Consider the following 17,094-nt stretch of genomic DNA (forward strand, 5'->3'; position numbering starts at 1 on the left):
TGGCTATGACTGTGTCCCTGCGCTTCTAGAATAAGCCACCTACTGTTGACAACATGGGCCACAGCAACTCAATTAACCTCCTCCCTTTTCGCTCCACATCACAATGCAAATGAATAATTTAAAAAAAAAAAAAAATGTGTGCCAAGTGTTCTGCTGGGCGCCTCTGCTAATGACCGGCCCTGGCCACCTGTGTCAGTCCCTCACCCACCGCCACCGCTGGAATCCAGTTCCATACAAGCTTCAGTGCTGTCCTTATTCAATGACTAGGAATGAAAGATTGAGAAAAGGGAAAAAGCTACTGCTTCTACACACATACCAAAGCTCCCCTGGGGGAGCCTCCCTCCGTGTGTGCAGGCGAGAACCTAGCATGGTGTTGCCAAGCATCCCATATCATCTTCTAAGGGATCTCACTAAAACACACTCTGTTGTGAAGAATGCAACCTGTGTATGATGCTGGTGAACAGGAAATACAAGCATGTGCTTCCTTCAATGACATCTCAGCACAGACAAAGACGCCTTCTTACGGCTGCCTACCTGCTCACTATTGTCAATATTCTAGTCTTAAATTCATATGAATTTACATACAAACTATCTCCACAGAGCAGTGCTTCTCAGCCTTCCTAACTCTGCGACCCTTGAGTACAGTTCATGTGGTGGTGAACCCCTGGGGAATAAAATCATTTATATTGCCATTTTATAACTGTATTTGCTACCGTTAGAATTGTAATGTAAATATCTGTGTTTTCCGGTGATGGTCTTAGGCAAACACTGTGAAAGGGTTTTTCAGACGGAAGGGGTCATGACTGGTCATGACTGGCTGAGAACCGCTGCCATAGAGAGTTTCGTTTTATTTTGCCAGTAACTTTTTCGACTACAAACAAGCAGGGGGATGAATTCCTAACAGGGACCCAAACCCCTCCTGTTGTGTTTGCTTTGTGCGTGGCTTCACTCCATGACTAGTAGTGGCAGTCTGGCCAGGCAGAAACTTACCACTCACCTACTAGAACATGGCCTCACTTCACAGCCACAACATGTGAGCGCAGATGACCCACCTAGGACTGTGGAGATGCTTGTGACTCAGCCGGAGGCTCAACAGCAAAGCAGAAAGGAAATCTTTCCGTAGGTGTTGAGCCCCACGTTTCCACAATGCTACCTAGGTGCGGGCTTGCTTGTGCTTAGCTGGTGACCGTTGGCAGTCTTTCGAAGACTCACGCAACACCCTCCCGTCTTCCTGAGCAGGTGGGCTCCAGAGCCAGTGTCTGAAGGTTCCATACCCCAGCATTTTAAAAATCACAGAACCAGGGAGACAACTGCATTGGCACATCTTAAAATGAAACACTCCAGAAAGCCATTTTTCCAGGAGAGGGAGAAAAAGGCCAGGGTGTGGAGTGGGGAAGGTCAAAGAGACCATTTACCTGCATCAGTTTCCGAGAGAGCTCATTGGTGAGAAATTCCTCTTCTTTCTCGTAATTCACAGCGAGGGTTTCTTTCTCCTTCTGCAAGGCCTGGATTTTCTTGAATAAAGTGTTACTGATGAATTCTTCTTCCTGCTCGGCTCTGGCTTGCTGTTTGGAAGAATTAAAAGAACAAAACAAAAACATGTGGTGAGGACACAGAGGATTTCCCAAATTAACATAACTCTTGTTTCTTTTCTTTGGTTTTTGTTTTTTTCCAGACAGTGTTTCTCCATGTAGCCCTGGCTGTCCTGGAACTTGCACTGAAGGCTGGCCTCGAACATGCATCGCCACCACCAAGCTGTAGGTAGCTCTTACTTCTAAAGGTGCCTATTTTGAGGAGAGCTCTGTTTTTAACTGTGAACCCTCCTACTCCTACATACGAAGCAGAGTACTTCAGGAGCAGCTCTAGGGACAACTACACACTATGAGCCCAAGGGCCTCCTTGGGCTATGCATGCTCTTTCTTAAAAGTAATAGGTCAAATTATCAAAGACTAGTGAGACTTTGTGAAGTATTCATACCTGAACACACAAAGTCCCTCCTGACAGGACTTACCCTGTGCAGTACATAGCTGACTAGGGGACCCTCCTGTCAGGCACATCTGTGTGTTTGTGGAACTGTTACAGAAGAGAGGTAGCGAGTCCTAAAGAGTACTACTTATCAAGAGGTACTGAAGTGCCATACAGGTCACCCGGAAGACCAGAGAGAAGTTTTCCTTTTTCCTTTCTTTCCCTACTAGAACTTGGGGACGGAAGATGGGGTGATTGCCAAAGTGGACATTACTGAGTTGAAAAATCACTGGAAACACTCGACCAAAAGAGGCCAGGCATAATGCAGTAGGTGACAACATTCTTCTGTGGGTCACCTCTCATCTCCCCAAGAATAGCAAAGCATAACCACTCTAGAGGAAAATCCCTTGTAGAAGGAAAGGGACTCAACTCAATCCAAAGTAAAAGACGCCAACGTTTTGATCTATTTATTCCACATACATTCTTTGAGGGTTTTTGTTTTTAATTTTGAGATTTTTATTTTATGTTTATGGTATTTGTCTGCATGGATGTCTGTGTACCACATGTGTGCAATGCCTATGGAAGCCAGGACTAGAGTTATAAGCGCCTGCAAACTACTGTGTGGGTGCTGGGAATCCAACCAAGATCCCCTGGAAGAAGAGCCAGTGCTCTTAACTGCTGAGCCATCTCTCTCCAGCTCCAGCCTTTATTGTTTTAAAATAGATATTTTAAACCTACTGCTGGCATTTACAAGTAGAAAGCACACAGCCAAATCTAGGGAGAGAGAGCTGCATAAATTCCACGCCTCTGCTGACCCCAGACAGCCAGAAGCACAGGAAAAAGGCTGCTGTCTGACATTAAGCTGCCACTACCTTTATCATTAAAGGGCCACACAACTGCTCCACACACACTGCCACCTTGATACCAGCTTCCCCAACACACACCAAGACCCTCTGGCTTCAGTGGCAGCACACCCCTGGCTTGTCATCCTCCCAGTTACCCTAGAAAACATCTGCCAAAATATACCTGTGGTACTCAGACTGAGATCCAGGACTCAGACAAAAGCTGGGCCCTCAGAGATGAGTCAGCACCCAAGAACTGAGCCACAGAGAGCATAGCCACTAGCTATAAAGTCCAAGAACAGCCAAGGACATCAGAAGCAGACCTTGAGTCCCTGGGGGTTGGTTCCCTTACCTGTCTCTAAATTCAAGAGCCCTTGGTATGATCTCACCCTCCCTGCTACAGTCAAGGGAAGTAAAAGAAAACTCAACTCTTCTGTCCTTTAAGTCAATATCCACTCTTCTTCCAGATTTAGAAACTTCGCTTGCTAGGCAAGAATCCCAAGTATTTACATAGCTAGCTAATCTACATAGCTAAACCTGCAATCTACACGAGCTACTTGCTTTTCTGGTTCTGACCAATCTAGTCCAAATCTAACTATTCTAAATGTCATGGAAGAGAAAGACAGAGGGACTCTGCCCAGCTGGCAGAGCTGGCGATGGGCTTAGATCTCAAAAGGGTTATTTATTACAAGCCAGCATCAGCACCAAGTCTGATTCCATCACTTACACACGATCACACGTTATTTTGATTGAGTAGCACTGTCACCACAGGCAGTAAAGGAGACTCCACCCAGGCTGGGCAGACCACCTCCTCCACTCAGGAGGCCTACAGGGGACAGTAAGAGGTTTCCAGCTAACACTTCTGACATGGGAAACCAGCCTTCAGCCTTCATCTATTTAGTTCCTTCTGTCTCATCATTTCATATCAAGTTAAAGGGATGACAGACTGCAATGCCTTATAAACAACAACTTTAAAGACAGATAAGGGCTCGTGGTTGTCACCCAAGAGTGGGGAATGACACGGGCTGCTTGCAGAGTGGAGGGGGCATCTTGGAACTTGGTAGCATGGGCAGTTCTTCTGAACATAATAGCAGTCACCAAAACATCCTAAAAGGGTGAATGTTATCTTTTTTATATTATTATTTAAAAAAGACTCTGCTAATTAACCAAGTATGTTTTACAGGGGTATGTTTTTCTACAGGGGCATATTTTTAAGAAGCTACTGTGACTTCCTTCCCAACTAACACAACATGGGGATGGGAAGTTGGGTCTGTGACCAATGAATAAATGAATGAATGAATAAATAAATAAAATTCACCATTTGAGAGTAGTCATTTATTTCTTGGCAAAGCCCATTAGTAGAAAATGCTATTCTGAAATCCTGAGCAGAAATAACTGTCATGATGAAGACTTTCTGAAGCTGGGCATCCTGGTGCGTGCCTGTAACCACAGCATTTCGGAGGCTGAAGCAGGATTACAATGAGTTCAAAGCCAGTCTGAGCTACACAGCAAGACAAATCCCCAGTGGGGCTACCAGAGCTTAGCAAAAGTCCTCTCAGCCACAGTTTCCTGTCAGTTCTAAGTTCTAGCTGGGGTCACATGATCGGCACAGGTTATGTCAGGCATGACCTCATAACTGAAGACATAGGTAAGATGAATTCAACACTACATCAGAGAAAATCTAACTTGGCATCCAGCACCCTGTGGTAACCTGACAGTATGGGTAAACCTCATCACTACAGAAGCCACACATCACAAAAAAGCATTGTATGTCCGTCCAACCCTCCAGCAGGCTTTCACCCACAGTGTGTAGCATCACCTCAACTTTACATCCCGATCTAATAACAGGTCCTTGTATTTATCTATCTGCACACGGTCATCTTTGCAATGCATTCTCTCCAAGAGGTCAGGAAGGAGGCAGAGAGAAAGCAGGGCAGGAATAAAGAGCCAGCTGGGATGCTGGTCCCAAGACACCAACAGGTTGACAGAGAAAGATTAATCAGGTTCCTTGTGAAATCTCATCCTTGGGTTACATCAGCTGCTTCCCCTGTTCTCTGAAACAGTCGAAAATCTCAGTGCCTCGAAACACATCTCAGTTCAAAAATCAAACCTGCATCCCAAAGCTGAACAAACAAATCCAGGTTGGTCTATCTCTCTGTGAAGTCTCAAACCGAAAGGTAAACAAGCACATCAGGAACCCAGGCGAAGAAGAAAGTCTTCACTGTTCCATGTATTGTAGAATTGAAGATGAGGAAAAACACACTATTCTCTTTTCATACCTGGTACAAAGCTCACCGCTTAGAAACGAGGATGTGTGAATAAGGAGCATGGACTAGTGTCTACGGAACTGGTCTCTTTCCACCAGTGAGCTTTCCACTTTCCACTCAGTGTCTATCAATGAGAAAATGGACCACACATCCTTTTCCTATCCTACCAAACATAATTCCAAGGTGGTGTGTGTGTGGGGGGGGTATTAACTCCTTAGGAAAAGCAAGCATGGACCAGCCCTTAGAAGGGATCTTCCCCCAGTCACCACCACTTGGGCAGAGATTTGACATTAGTGCCTACCGTGATGGGCTACCATCCTGAGCCTATTACCCACAGCATTCTGGAGAATTCCAGAACTATCTACTATATCATTCACTGCCAATGATGAAGACATCCAAGTACCTGAATGAACCAGAACCAAGCAGGTAGATGTAGTATCTGCAGGACCCAATAAAAGGCAGTTCACCTTCCCCGAGAGTGAAAGTACAGGCAAACATGCACTTGACCACAGCTGCAGGAAAGGGCAATAGACAAGGGAAAGGTCCAGTGATGACCTGTGCATCGACTTAAAAATATTTCAGGACATTAGCTAGTGACTTGTCTTAGTAACCAAGAACTAGGAACTGTCAAAGCCTAGGAATTCAGACAGGACAGTTGACTGTAATCATTGAAATTTGAGACTACACTTGAATATATTACTCTAATAATTTGAAAACTGTTATTCTGGTACTGGAGGGATGGCTCAGAGGTTAAGAGTACCGGTTGCTCTTGCAGAGAACCTGGGTTCAACTCCCAGAGCCCACATACCGACTTACAGTTCCATTTGTAACTCCACTTCCAGGGTGTCCAATGACTTGACATACATGCACCCACATACACAATAATAATAAACATTTAAATTGTTTGATGATCTAAATTTAACCTTTTTTTGGGTGGAGGGGGACCACTTGTGCCCTGTCAAACACGTACAGGTCAGAGGAAGACTTTGTGGGAGTCCGCCATGTGGGTTCCAAGGATCACATTCAGACTGCTGGTCCTGGCTGCACATTCCCTTCTTCCCTGAGCCACCATGAGATTCCCAGATCTAAAGTTTAAAAAGCTTAAAATCTTGCTTAGCAGTTGGGGAACTGGGGACGGGACTGAGTTTGAGGCAAGACTGGGCTACGGGGTCAGTTCTAAGCTACCCTGGGCTACAAGAGTCTAACTTTGTCTCAAAAACAAAAACAAACAAAAACCCCACAATACCAAAAATTAGTTTGAATGGCATATGGTTAGGGCAGCAAGAACCACCCAACATACTGCCAGGCAACTGGGTAAAACCCCATTCTTTCTAAGCTGTCATTTGCCAGGTGTAGCTTGCATTTATTGACTACCCTGGCAGATGCTCAGAATTTAACATGATCCCTTGAGACTGGCAGCTGGTGGGTCTTAGGGGATTAGCTTACAAACTGGTTAAACCAATAGGTTTAGCAACACAAACCACTTTTCTGCAGAAATCTGTTTAAGGAAGGTGGCGGTCAAACCAAACACAAGCCAGATGTACCACAGTTCCAATGTAAGGCTCAAGGAGAGCAACCCCACTGGACACCTGAGAATCACAATTCCTCACCTGGCTGTACCACCTGGCATATATGCTCCCTCCCCATCCTGCACACTAGTCTGCAGCAAAAGCAACTGACAGATTAAAGCACTTACTAATTCTATCCCAGGACAGCCATCCATGTGCGCTCATATGCACACACACACACATGCTTGCATAGACAGACAGACAGACAGACAGACAGACAGACAGACAGACAGACAGACAGACAATGAAACAGACTGACTGACTTGCAGACTCTTCATGAACAGTGGCTACAGTACCACTATGTTCAGACTCCATCCTAGACCATGGTCATATGGCCACATTTGCTTTCTAGATAACAAGAACTCTGAGATCTTGAGGCTAACGGGAACCCAACAGTAACCTGGTTTTATCAGCCTGTGGCGCCTGTCAAGTAAGCTATACAGTAAGGCTAGTGTCCTCACTGCAACCACAGGCAGCCTGCAGACAGGATAGAGACACGCTCTCCTCTACATAGGCTGCTGCTGTGTGAGAAGAAGACAGGTACTCTTAGCAGTACATCTCACCCTACCATATGAATTCTACACCCCCAGATCCACAAGCGAGTCAAGACGAAACCCTTGCTAACCTCTGTGGGTCCATCATCAGCCTATGAACTGGACTGGCCTAATGGATCAGCGACAAACAGATCACACTCTGAAGGAGGCTCCTATTCAATGTGAAACCCTAGTCAGGCTACCTGCTTCACAAGATAGGTATGTGGCTGCTTCTAACTATGTGGCCCCAGTGGGGTCGTGACTCCTTCCAGGCATTGTTTTCTCCCTTACTAAATGAAAATGTCACCTCCTTCTGAGGTGTTGTGAAGACACACTGAAATAATTTGCTTGGGCTGGGGAGATGGCTCAACTGGTAAAAACCCTCACCACACAAACCTGAGGACTGGAATCTGGAAGCTGGGCACCCTCTTATAAGGCTGACCACATTGATACCTGTTGGAGCTTGAGACAAGAGGATTCTTGGGGCTTGCCTGCCAGAAAGTCTCACCAAGAGACTGTCTTTATTAAAAAACGAAGGAGAGGGAGAGAGAAGAAGGAGGAGGAGGAAGGAAGGAAGGAAGGAAGGATCTGGGCCTGTGGCAATCAACTCTAAACCTAGCACATAAGAGGAAGAGGCAAGGATCTTTGAGTTAGAGGCCAGACGGGTCTACATAGCAAGTTCTAGGCCAACCTTGGTTGCATAGTGAGACCCCCATCAAACAGGCAAACAAATAAGGTGGGCTTTAAGAAACACACCTGACACCTGGCCTCTATACCACATGCACATTTGAGTGTGAGCATACACATACACACACACACACAGTAAAGAGCTCACCACAGTACCTCCACTTTATTAGAAAAATAAAAAGGTTTCCATACAAAACCCATATACAAATGTTCATAGAAGCATTGTTCAGAAGCCCCATCCGTGAAGGCCAAGAAGCAGGAACTACCTTAACTGTCCATTTTCAGAACGTCATCCCATAGCCAAGAATGAGGTCATGGTCCATACTACAAGGCAAACCTTGAAAATGTTACACCAAGGAAAAAAAGTCAGTCATAAAAGGCCGTCTGCCATAGGACACCACATCACAAACAAGCAAATCCACAGAGACAGAAAGAACAGTAGTAGCTGACTCCAGCAGGATGGGGAGGGACGCGCACGAATGGGGTGGCACCTCTTTGGGGTGACAAAAGTGTTAAGTGTTTAATAGGGTGAGTATACTGGCATAGACCCTTCTCATGCTCTACACACTGACACTGGAGTGGAGGGCATTCTCTGCTTTCCTGATCCCCCAAGACCCTGAGCTTGACCTGAAGCGTCACCCCCACAACCCAGGCAATGAACCACCTGGGGGACGGGCAGGTATCTCTCTCCTGCCCAACATACACAGGAGACCTGAGGCAGAGTTTTGGTACCAGAGGAGGAAAGGGCAGATACAGAAGAAAGGCCCTGCCGCCATGGCTGTGCCTCTGAGCACTCCCTGCGGAACTGATAACTACCTTCAGCCTCCACTGTGTGCCCAGCCATGAGCAGCAAGCAACCATGATCCACAGCTCTCCCCAGACACTGCAGGCCAGGTACACAAAGACTCCCCAAGCCGAATGAGGATGTGAGTGTGATGGGAGAGTGGGTACCACAGGCCCTGAAAACAGGGTGACAGAAGCCCTCAGCTGGAGGAAACTACAGCCTGCAGGATAAGGAAAGAAATAGTCCTGGCACACCCCAGCAGCCGGCCTGGCTGCTGAGTAGACAGATTCAGCCGAAACTGGATGCCCAAACAGTGGATGTGGTACTGTATGAACAGCACTGACTTCAGTTTATGCACAGTGTTTACTCAGGAATGACAAAAATCAGAAAAATGCAAGCACAGAAAATAGCAAGTGGTGAAACTATCAGTACAAAAGATTTGGATGCGATCCTCCAGATTTGGGAACTGGGAGTTTTATAGGAGCGATGACAGAATGATAAAGGACCTAAAAGAGGAGGGAACTATAAGTCAGAAAGTAGGTAGATCCCAGCAGACAGAAGGAAACTAAAATCCAAAGGGAACACTAAGGACAATTTCCCAGAGTCAGAATCAAGGGGCTTTTTGGGGGTGGGAGGGGTATCCTACTGGGGGTGAAGTGTGATGAGGGACAGGAACCCTAACAACAGCCCCAAGGCATGGGCACCCAATCCACCTTCATAGAGCAAAGCAGACTTCATTACCATCAACAAGAAACTTTCCAAATGGAAAATGGCCACAGCAGGCTGCACTACCTACTACCTGAATGACCAAACCCCCGGACAGTTACAATCATCCCCGACACAGAGTTAAGCACGTACAAATGAAGACCACCATCTGCACACTCTAAGCTGGCGAAAATTAAGATGTTAGATAAAAATCCAATTTTGACAGGAAGACCCATGGGAATTCTCATTCTAATGCAGCTGGCAGTGTGAAATCATCCAGGTGTTCTGAAAAACTAAATATTGTTATTCTCTCTTGGTATTCTCCAGTTATCTGCCTGGAAAAATCTTGCCCCGTGCACCAAGCAGTGTCTTCTTTGTGTACACAAAATACTACGAGCACCTCCAATTCCTAGTCAGACCAGAAAGGGCAGAGTCAAAGCAACTAGGCAATGAGGTACAAAGAAGCAGCTAAAGACAGCATGAACCGATCTAAGAAACAATACTGAAATTAAAAAAAAAAAAAAAAAAAAAAAAAAAAAAAAAAAAAAAAAAAAAAAACCTCCAGAAAAGCGCATTTCTTCATTAAAGTTAAACAAAGGCACAGAATACAGGATGAACTGGCCTGGTGAGGGGGCTAGAGAGAGGCCTTTTGATGCTTGCACAGGGGTCCTGAGTGTGGTGCTTAACAGCTAGGCCAGGCGGTTCACAACAGCCTGTAACTCCAGCCCTGAGGGATCTGACGCCCTCTTTTGTCCTCTCCAGGCACTGCAATCATGTGCATACATGCACACTTACACACACTTAAAGAAATAAAAATAGATTTTGAAAAGCATAATGGTTTAGGTATACCCTTGTGAAATCAGGGGTGGGGGCACGACATTGATTATTTCGAAGCGGGGTGCTTCCATGTCTGTGGGAACCACCCTGGCTTTCGGACCAGGGCAATTCGGTAGTTGTCATGCTTTGAAACTTGCACATCTTACAGTCCGTTTACTTTGTCTGAACAAACTACTACGTAATAAAAACGTTAGCCAAAAATTATACAGCCATGGTGGAGAAGCATTTCCCCTCAGTATTGAGACATATAATATGAATACATCTCCAAAACAATAAAGTACATGACTGAAGACTAACAGAAAAGACCACACACATTACAGAGACCTGGAGGATCTTGGCTTGACTAACAGGTCTGTTACATACTGGGAACAACAAAAGACCTGAAAGTAGACAGAGGCCTAGGTGGGAATAAAGGGGTCAGCTGAGGGGAAAGGTCAAAGGGGGAATTTAAATTATCTAAATATATTTCAGATAAAACACCATGACCAAAAAGCAAGCTGGGGGAAGAAACGGCTGACCTGGCTCTCTCTCTCTCTCTCTCTCTCTCTCTCTCTCTCTCTCTCTCTCTCTCTCACACCACACACACACACACAACACACAGCGAGAGAGAGAGAGAGAGAGAGAGAGAGAGAGAGAGAGAGAGCCAGGATAGGAACTAAAGCACTGGAACCCTTAGAGGCGGGAGCTGATGCAGAGACCATGGAGGGTGCTGCTTATTGGCTTGCTCCTCATTCTTGCTCAGCCTGCTTTCTTATAGAACCTAGAAACCACCAGCTCAGGGGTAGCCCCCACCCACAATGGTCTGGACTCTCCCCTGTCGATCAATTAAAAAAATGCCTTACAGGCTTGTCTACAGTCCAATCTTAAGGAAACATTTTCTTAATTGTGGCTCTTTCCTCTCAGATGACTTTAGCTTGGGTCAAGTTGACATAAAACTAGCCAGCACACATGCTAATAAAGAACTTAAAAAAAAAAAAAACTCAATATATTTGTTCTAATTCCCTCTTTGTTGCTGGGACAAAATGCCCCCATCAAAAGCAACTTAGGGAAAGAAAGGGTTTGTTTTACTTACCGTTCTAGGTCATGGTCTAACACAGAGGGAAGTTGGGGCAGGAGCTCAATAGGAGACTGAGACTGTGGCGAAGTGCTGCTCATTGGTCCATGCTTAGCTAGTTCTCCTGCACTGCCCAGAACCACCTGCCTAGAGAATGATGCTGCCTACAGTGGGCTGGGCACTTCCGCATCATCCAGGAACTGCCAGGCTAATCCCCTACAGACTACTCTGATCTGGACAATCCCTCAATCTCTTCTCAAGTGACTCTATCAAATGACACTTAAGACTACCTAGGACAATACTAAAAGCCTCTGAATCATACACATTGAATACACATATTTCCATTTCAGTCACACAAAAGAGTAAATAGTGCGATGACATGAACAACTATCAAGCATGGCAGAGCTGGACTCTTAAAATCAGAATGGTCTCTAAGAAGCAAATGGGTTGTTTATTTGGTCTACTCTGTGGCTCTGGGCTGGACTTGAAATCCTGATCCTCCTGCCTCAGCTCCCCCAGTTCTGGGATTACAGGTGTGTACTGCCACTCAGCCTATGGTTTTTGTTTATATCAGAAATGAGATAATAACGTGAAGTTGCCTCAAACAGGCAGAAAGAGATACACATTTTATAACAAAACATGAAAAAGGCTCTAACTTCCTATTGTTATAACAACTCATGAATTTCTGTAATTATTAGACATGCCTGATACTTATCATCCTGACACATTTAGGCAAACAGCTAGCCCCTGCTCCATGTATCACCACTACTATGCTTTGAGGCAAACTCCATCTTACAAATGCTTGCCAAGTTAAAAATGTTCTAGTTTGTATGTCGGTTAGGATACCATTCTCTACTGTGATCATACTGGGATTTGGTTCCCCAGGCCAGCTTCAAAAAACTCATCCATGCCATGAAGTGACTGTAAGTAGGGTATGAAAAGAAAATTGTCCTGATCTTGGTTTGGAAAACACCGGTGCTGCAGGTGTTTGTTGGAGAAAGGAAGTTTTCCTTCCTCTTTAAAATCTGACTCACCAGTTGCTCTGCTGACCAGTCAGGTCGGAGATTACTACCTAAGTCCATAACAGCCAGAAGACGTTCCTCCCAAGTGAATCCTCCCCCAAACAGCCAAACTCCTTCCCTTATACAGCAGTGCTGGTGGCCCTTCCAGCTGGGGACTGGAAACAGGCTTATCAAACTGACCTAAATTATTCTACAATGGGAAAAGCTGCCCAGCCTTGATTGTGTTGGGGGTGTCAAGAGATAGGAAGGTGTCACAAGATCCTCACCAGAACCATTCAATCCTTGCTTCCTAACCACACTCAGTCTCTAAGGAACAGAGAGACAGGGCAGTGCCATGGGCGGGCTGTGGCTTTCCTTAGCTGGTAGCAATAGATCTGTGTTCAGCTGCAGCTTCAACTGAACTGGGAACCAAGATCAAAGGCCAGATCAAGGTGAAGGACATATACCTAACTTTTTTAAAAGAAGCCACATTGACGGTAGATGGGCAAGCATTGATAGTGAAGTCCCTCCAACCACACACATCTTTAAGAATGAGAGGCACAACAGCAAATGCATAGGGGCAGGGTCTTCTGACCATTCTGCAGCTTCCGCCATGCTGCTGCCAAGACCATGCTGAAGCAGTATCCTAAACTTGATCCCTCCAGCCTTGGGTGCCAATAGCTATTTTCTGGGCTGGCTCCAAGTGTCTTGGGGTGTGGCTTCAGAGACTAAACTCCTATGGACGGCAACCCGGCTGACTTTGGCTTAACAGACAGTTGGCTGGTGTTTTGTAGATGGGTGTTGCTCTTCCTAGACTTTCTGAGGGAGGAGGAAGAGTAGACTGAACCTTGCTCACAGGGATTAACTTCCAGTGAGAAGGTTTTCTTCTGGTTGGACACTAGGATACAGAGGAGAGACTATGTTACCTCCTTGAGACCCCAAGTTCAGATGTGTGTGTTCCACTGGTGTGGTAGAGCCTCCCAGACTGGGGGGATGGAGTGGTAACAGACAGTTGAGACCCAAGTTTCCCCTTGAGGATCCTCCTGGAAAGCCTACTGTCCAGTGCAATTGATTAAGGTGGCATTGAATCCCATAAATACAACTCCCAAAAAGACTGAAAACCAAGAGCCACAGTCACTTGGCTAAGAACCCAGACAAGCTGCCTGGCACTCTAGATGGACTCTGGGCTTTATCACACTTCCTGTGACTGTTCACAACTGGGTGATGTGTCTCAGGCATCTACTGGGCCAACCCAAGGGTGGCAGGGTTACATTAGCCATCCTGCTTGCTCAGGGTTGTTTTCCATATTCCACTACCAGTTATGGGATAGACTGGGTCCCTCCAGATAGACAGGTCAAAGTACTAATTCCCAAGAACCAGTGAGTGGTGAGGGTGACCTTATTTGGAAATAAAGTCTCTGCAGATAAAGTTAAGATGAGGTCATTAGGGTGGGCCCTACTGTAACTCCTGGTGTCCCTAACAAGGGAAACCAGAAACACAAGGAGGAGGGGGAAGCAGCATTGTAGCCAGAGGCAGGAGGAACTGGCTAGGAGAAACTAGCAAGGATTCCCTGAAGGCTCACTGAGAAACCGCCCTGGCCAGTTTCTGGCCATGGGACTTCCAGCTTCCAGAGCTGGGTAGAAAATGCAGATCTGTTGTAAACTCCAAGACTGGAGGAGGCATTCTGACATTCCTCTAGCAACCAGCATATTCCACAAGGCACACACACACACACACACACACACACACACACACACACACACACACACTCCTCTAAATCCTTTCTTTAAAACAAATCATATAAGGAGCTATGGAGACACATTTTAGCATCCCTTATCCCGAATATTCCAAAGGAACCTCCAGGTTTCACCCAAGGTTCTAAAAATGTATTTACCTTAACTCTATGGAGGTTGTGTAATAAACTGGGGGAAGGTATGTTTAGCCTTCTACATTAGCAAGAACAGTTAGGACCATCCAAGTACTTCTTTATGAAGAAGGAATGTTCCCCAACTCAGTGGCGCTATGGCAGTTACATACAGATACAACCTGCATCCCACATGCTGCAGCATAACCCTGCTAGCAAGCTAGAAGGAAATAAAGAGACAGTGGCGGTTGCTGCAAAGGGCGCATGCGTAGACTCATTCATTTCCCTACACATTTACCTGGCAAATACATGCCATGTTAACTATGCCACAAGCACAGTAACATAGTAAAATGATGTTAAGAGACATTACATGCTTACTAGGAAGTCAACAAAGGGACAAATTGGAGTCCTTCCAGTTCTGAAAATACCTCATTGCCTCCTGTTCTCCAACCCAGACAAACACCGGAGGTGCAGTCATTTAGAATATTTGTTGGTTTAGGGGCTTTTGTAGATGGGGGGGGTACCCTATGTGGGTTACCCTTTGTGGGAATATGTTGGTGTGATGCGTATGTATGTATGTATTAGAGGTAGGCTTACACTACACTGGGTGTCCCCTTGATCACTCTCTATCTTACATATTGAAGCTGGATCTCTCACGTGAACCCAGAACTCACCAATTCACCAGCCAGACCATCCTGTTTCTGTCTCCACATACAAGCAGGCCACCATGCCCACCCTGCATTTACATGAACTCTGGGGACCTGAACTCAGCACTTTTACTCACTGAGTCCCAGCTCCAGTTTGGACATTGTCACATGGATTAAGCAGTACAGAGATGGACAATCTGTGCTCACAGAAATGTCATCCACCGGAATCTAAACTACCTATCCATCAGCAATCGGACACCAGTGAGAGATGCCATCACACCCAACTCACTTTTGGACACCCATGTCCAATCCCCACATCTGTAGGATCTCCCATGAAGCTACAAAGGATATGGTTACAGTTAGGGTTGCTGATAACCGACGTAGAACACTATGATCCTAGCTTCTCTGGGTGGAGCCAGAGAAACCCTGAATATGGAAAATGAAGGCAGAAGAGGTCAGAGTGTCACAGTATGAGAGGCCTCAAGCTGCATGGCTAACTTTGAGAGGAAGAGAGGAGCCACCAACAAGGAATCCAAATGGCCTCTAGAAATTAGAGAAGACAAGGGCACTCTAGGCCAGAGGTTCTCAACCTGTGAGTCAAGAACCCTACCAGATATCCTGTATATCAGATATTTACATTACTATTCATAACAATAGCAAGTTTACAGTTATGAAGTAGCAATGAAAATAATTTTATGGTGGGGGGGTCACCACAACATGAGGAACTGTATTAAAGGGTCACAGCGTTAGGAAGGTTGAGAACCTCTAGGGTACTCAAGTCTGCCACACTCTGCTGTCCGTCCAACTGGGCTTTATCCCAACAGAGCTCTAAGATAATAAATCTATGCAGTATTAAGCCACGACATTTGTGGAAATTTGCTGCAGCAAGAAGGAATTAATGTTGGCACTGGGAAATGATAACTCATCCTGACCATAGACAAATGTCCTATAATTAAAAGCAAGTGAGAACTTGTCCACTGTGTTCAGACCATCAGTGCTCAGCAGGGAAAAAGGCAGGCTGAGAAACACACCAGGATCCCAACTTCCTCACTGAAGGGATTTGAGTCATCCCTCAGGTGCTATAAGACACTAGAAAACAGGAACCAGGTCAGAGGTGCTTTCAAAGATGGCATTGATGACCAGCCTTCGGTAAACCCACAGTGCATAATTATCAGAAGAAGAAACGGTGCTTGGGGCTTCGAACAGAGTAAAACACCTGTCACGAAGGTATGAGGATGTGAGTTGAGGCACCAAGACTCTTGGGGCTTTTAACACTTGACAAAGAAATGGGTATCTGTAACTCCCACACTCATGCAAGATGGAACGTGCAGAGAAAACAGAATCCTTGGAAGGTCATGGGCTAGGTGGCCTGATACTTGCAGCCAAAAACAAGGTCTAGAAGGCAAAGACAGATCTTCACATGTTCACTGTGGCATGTATGCAACTGCAGCTATCCACACACACACACACACACACACACACACACACACACACACACACACACACACACACACACAAGATATTCACAGACAGGGGAGCAAGACAACATCTCCCTACCTTGGAAGGCATTGCAGACACTGGAGCCACGTTTTCGAGTTTTCTATGAAAAACAACGTAAAGTACAAGCCATGTCTCTCAGAACACCCAACACTGGTTTGTAACCCTTTAGTTCTAACACTAAGTCTGAATAAGTCCCCGCCCCTGGCCCCCTGTGCCCTGCAGCCCTCGTATCTCCGGTGTGTGGGTTTCTGAAACAAGAGGTCATATTAGGGCAAAACCCCTGCTTCTCAATTCCATGTTTCAGCCTGACTCAGTGACACCAGACTACCCAACCATCTACCATGCAGTAGGCAAGTGTGTTCTCCACCATGCAGCATGTACTGTTATTTTAAAGGAACTCTGGCCTACACATGCCTGTCTAAATACAGGCGTCAGTTCTGCACACGTGAAAACATGATGATTTTAAAACTCCCAAGAAGCGATACACTCACTGACCCCAAGCATGCACAAACAGCACAAGCTTACACTGACACGCCCTCGCACCCATCCTGTTAAACTATCAACAGTATGAGAATGTTAAGAGCTGCAGGACAGGACGGGAGGGTGCTGTGAAATGATGCTATATGGACAATAAGCCCATGAGATCATGACTGCCATGGTTACCTGCACAAGATCTACACAAGATGGAGCCAATGAGGTCAGCCACACCCAAGCAGGCTGCACGTGACTGGACTCGGGGCTTCAGAAAATGAGGAGGGGGAGGGCATGATGAGGGTGGGAGAGTCTATGGAGAGGGGGAGAGAAGCTAGAGTTGGTTAGGCTCAAGATAAGACTATATTG

At 45.9% G+C, this 17,094-nt stretch overlaps 1 protein-coding gene across 1 annotated transcript in view; it reads right to left on the reverse strand.

Annotated features, from left to right (window-relative positions):
* The window catches only part of Ccdc6 (coiled-coil domain containing 6), a 98,552-nt gene that overhangs the window by 50,469 nt on the left and 30,989 nt on the right, over positions 1 to 17,094 (reverse strand). Inside the window, exon 2 of the mRNA XM_027395104.2 lies at positions 1,416 to 1,565. Coding sequence (XP_027250905.1) covers positions 1,416 to 1,565 — 150 coding nt within the window. The remainder of the gene's footprint in view (positions 1 to 1,415; positions 1,566 to 17,094) is intronic.

The sequence above is a fragment of the Cricetulus griseus genome, assembly GCF_003668045.3.
Source record: "Cricetulus griseus strain 17A/GY chromosome 1 unlocalized genomic scaffold, alternate assembly CriGri-PICRH-1.0 chr1_0, whole genome shotgun sequence".
In the NCBI taxonomy this organism is placed as follows: domain Eukaryota; kingdom Metazoa; phylum Chordata; class Mammalia; order Rodentia; family Cricetidae; genus Cricetulus; species Cricetulus griseus.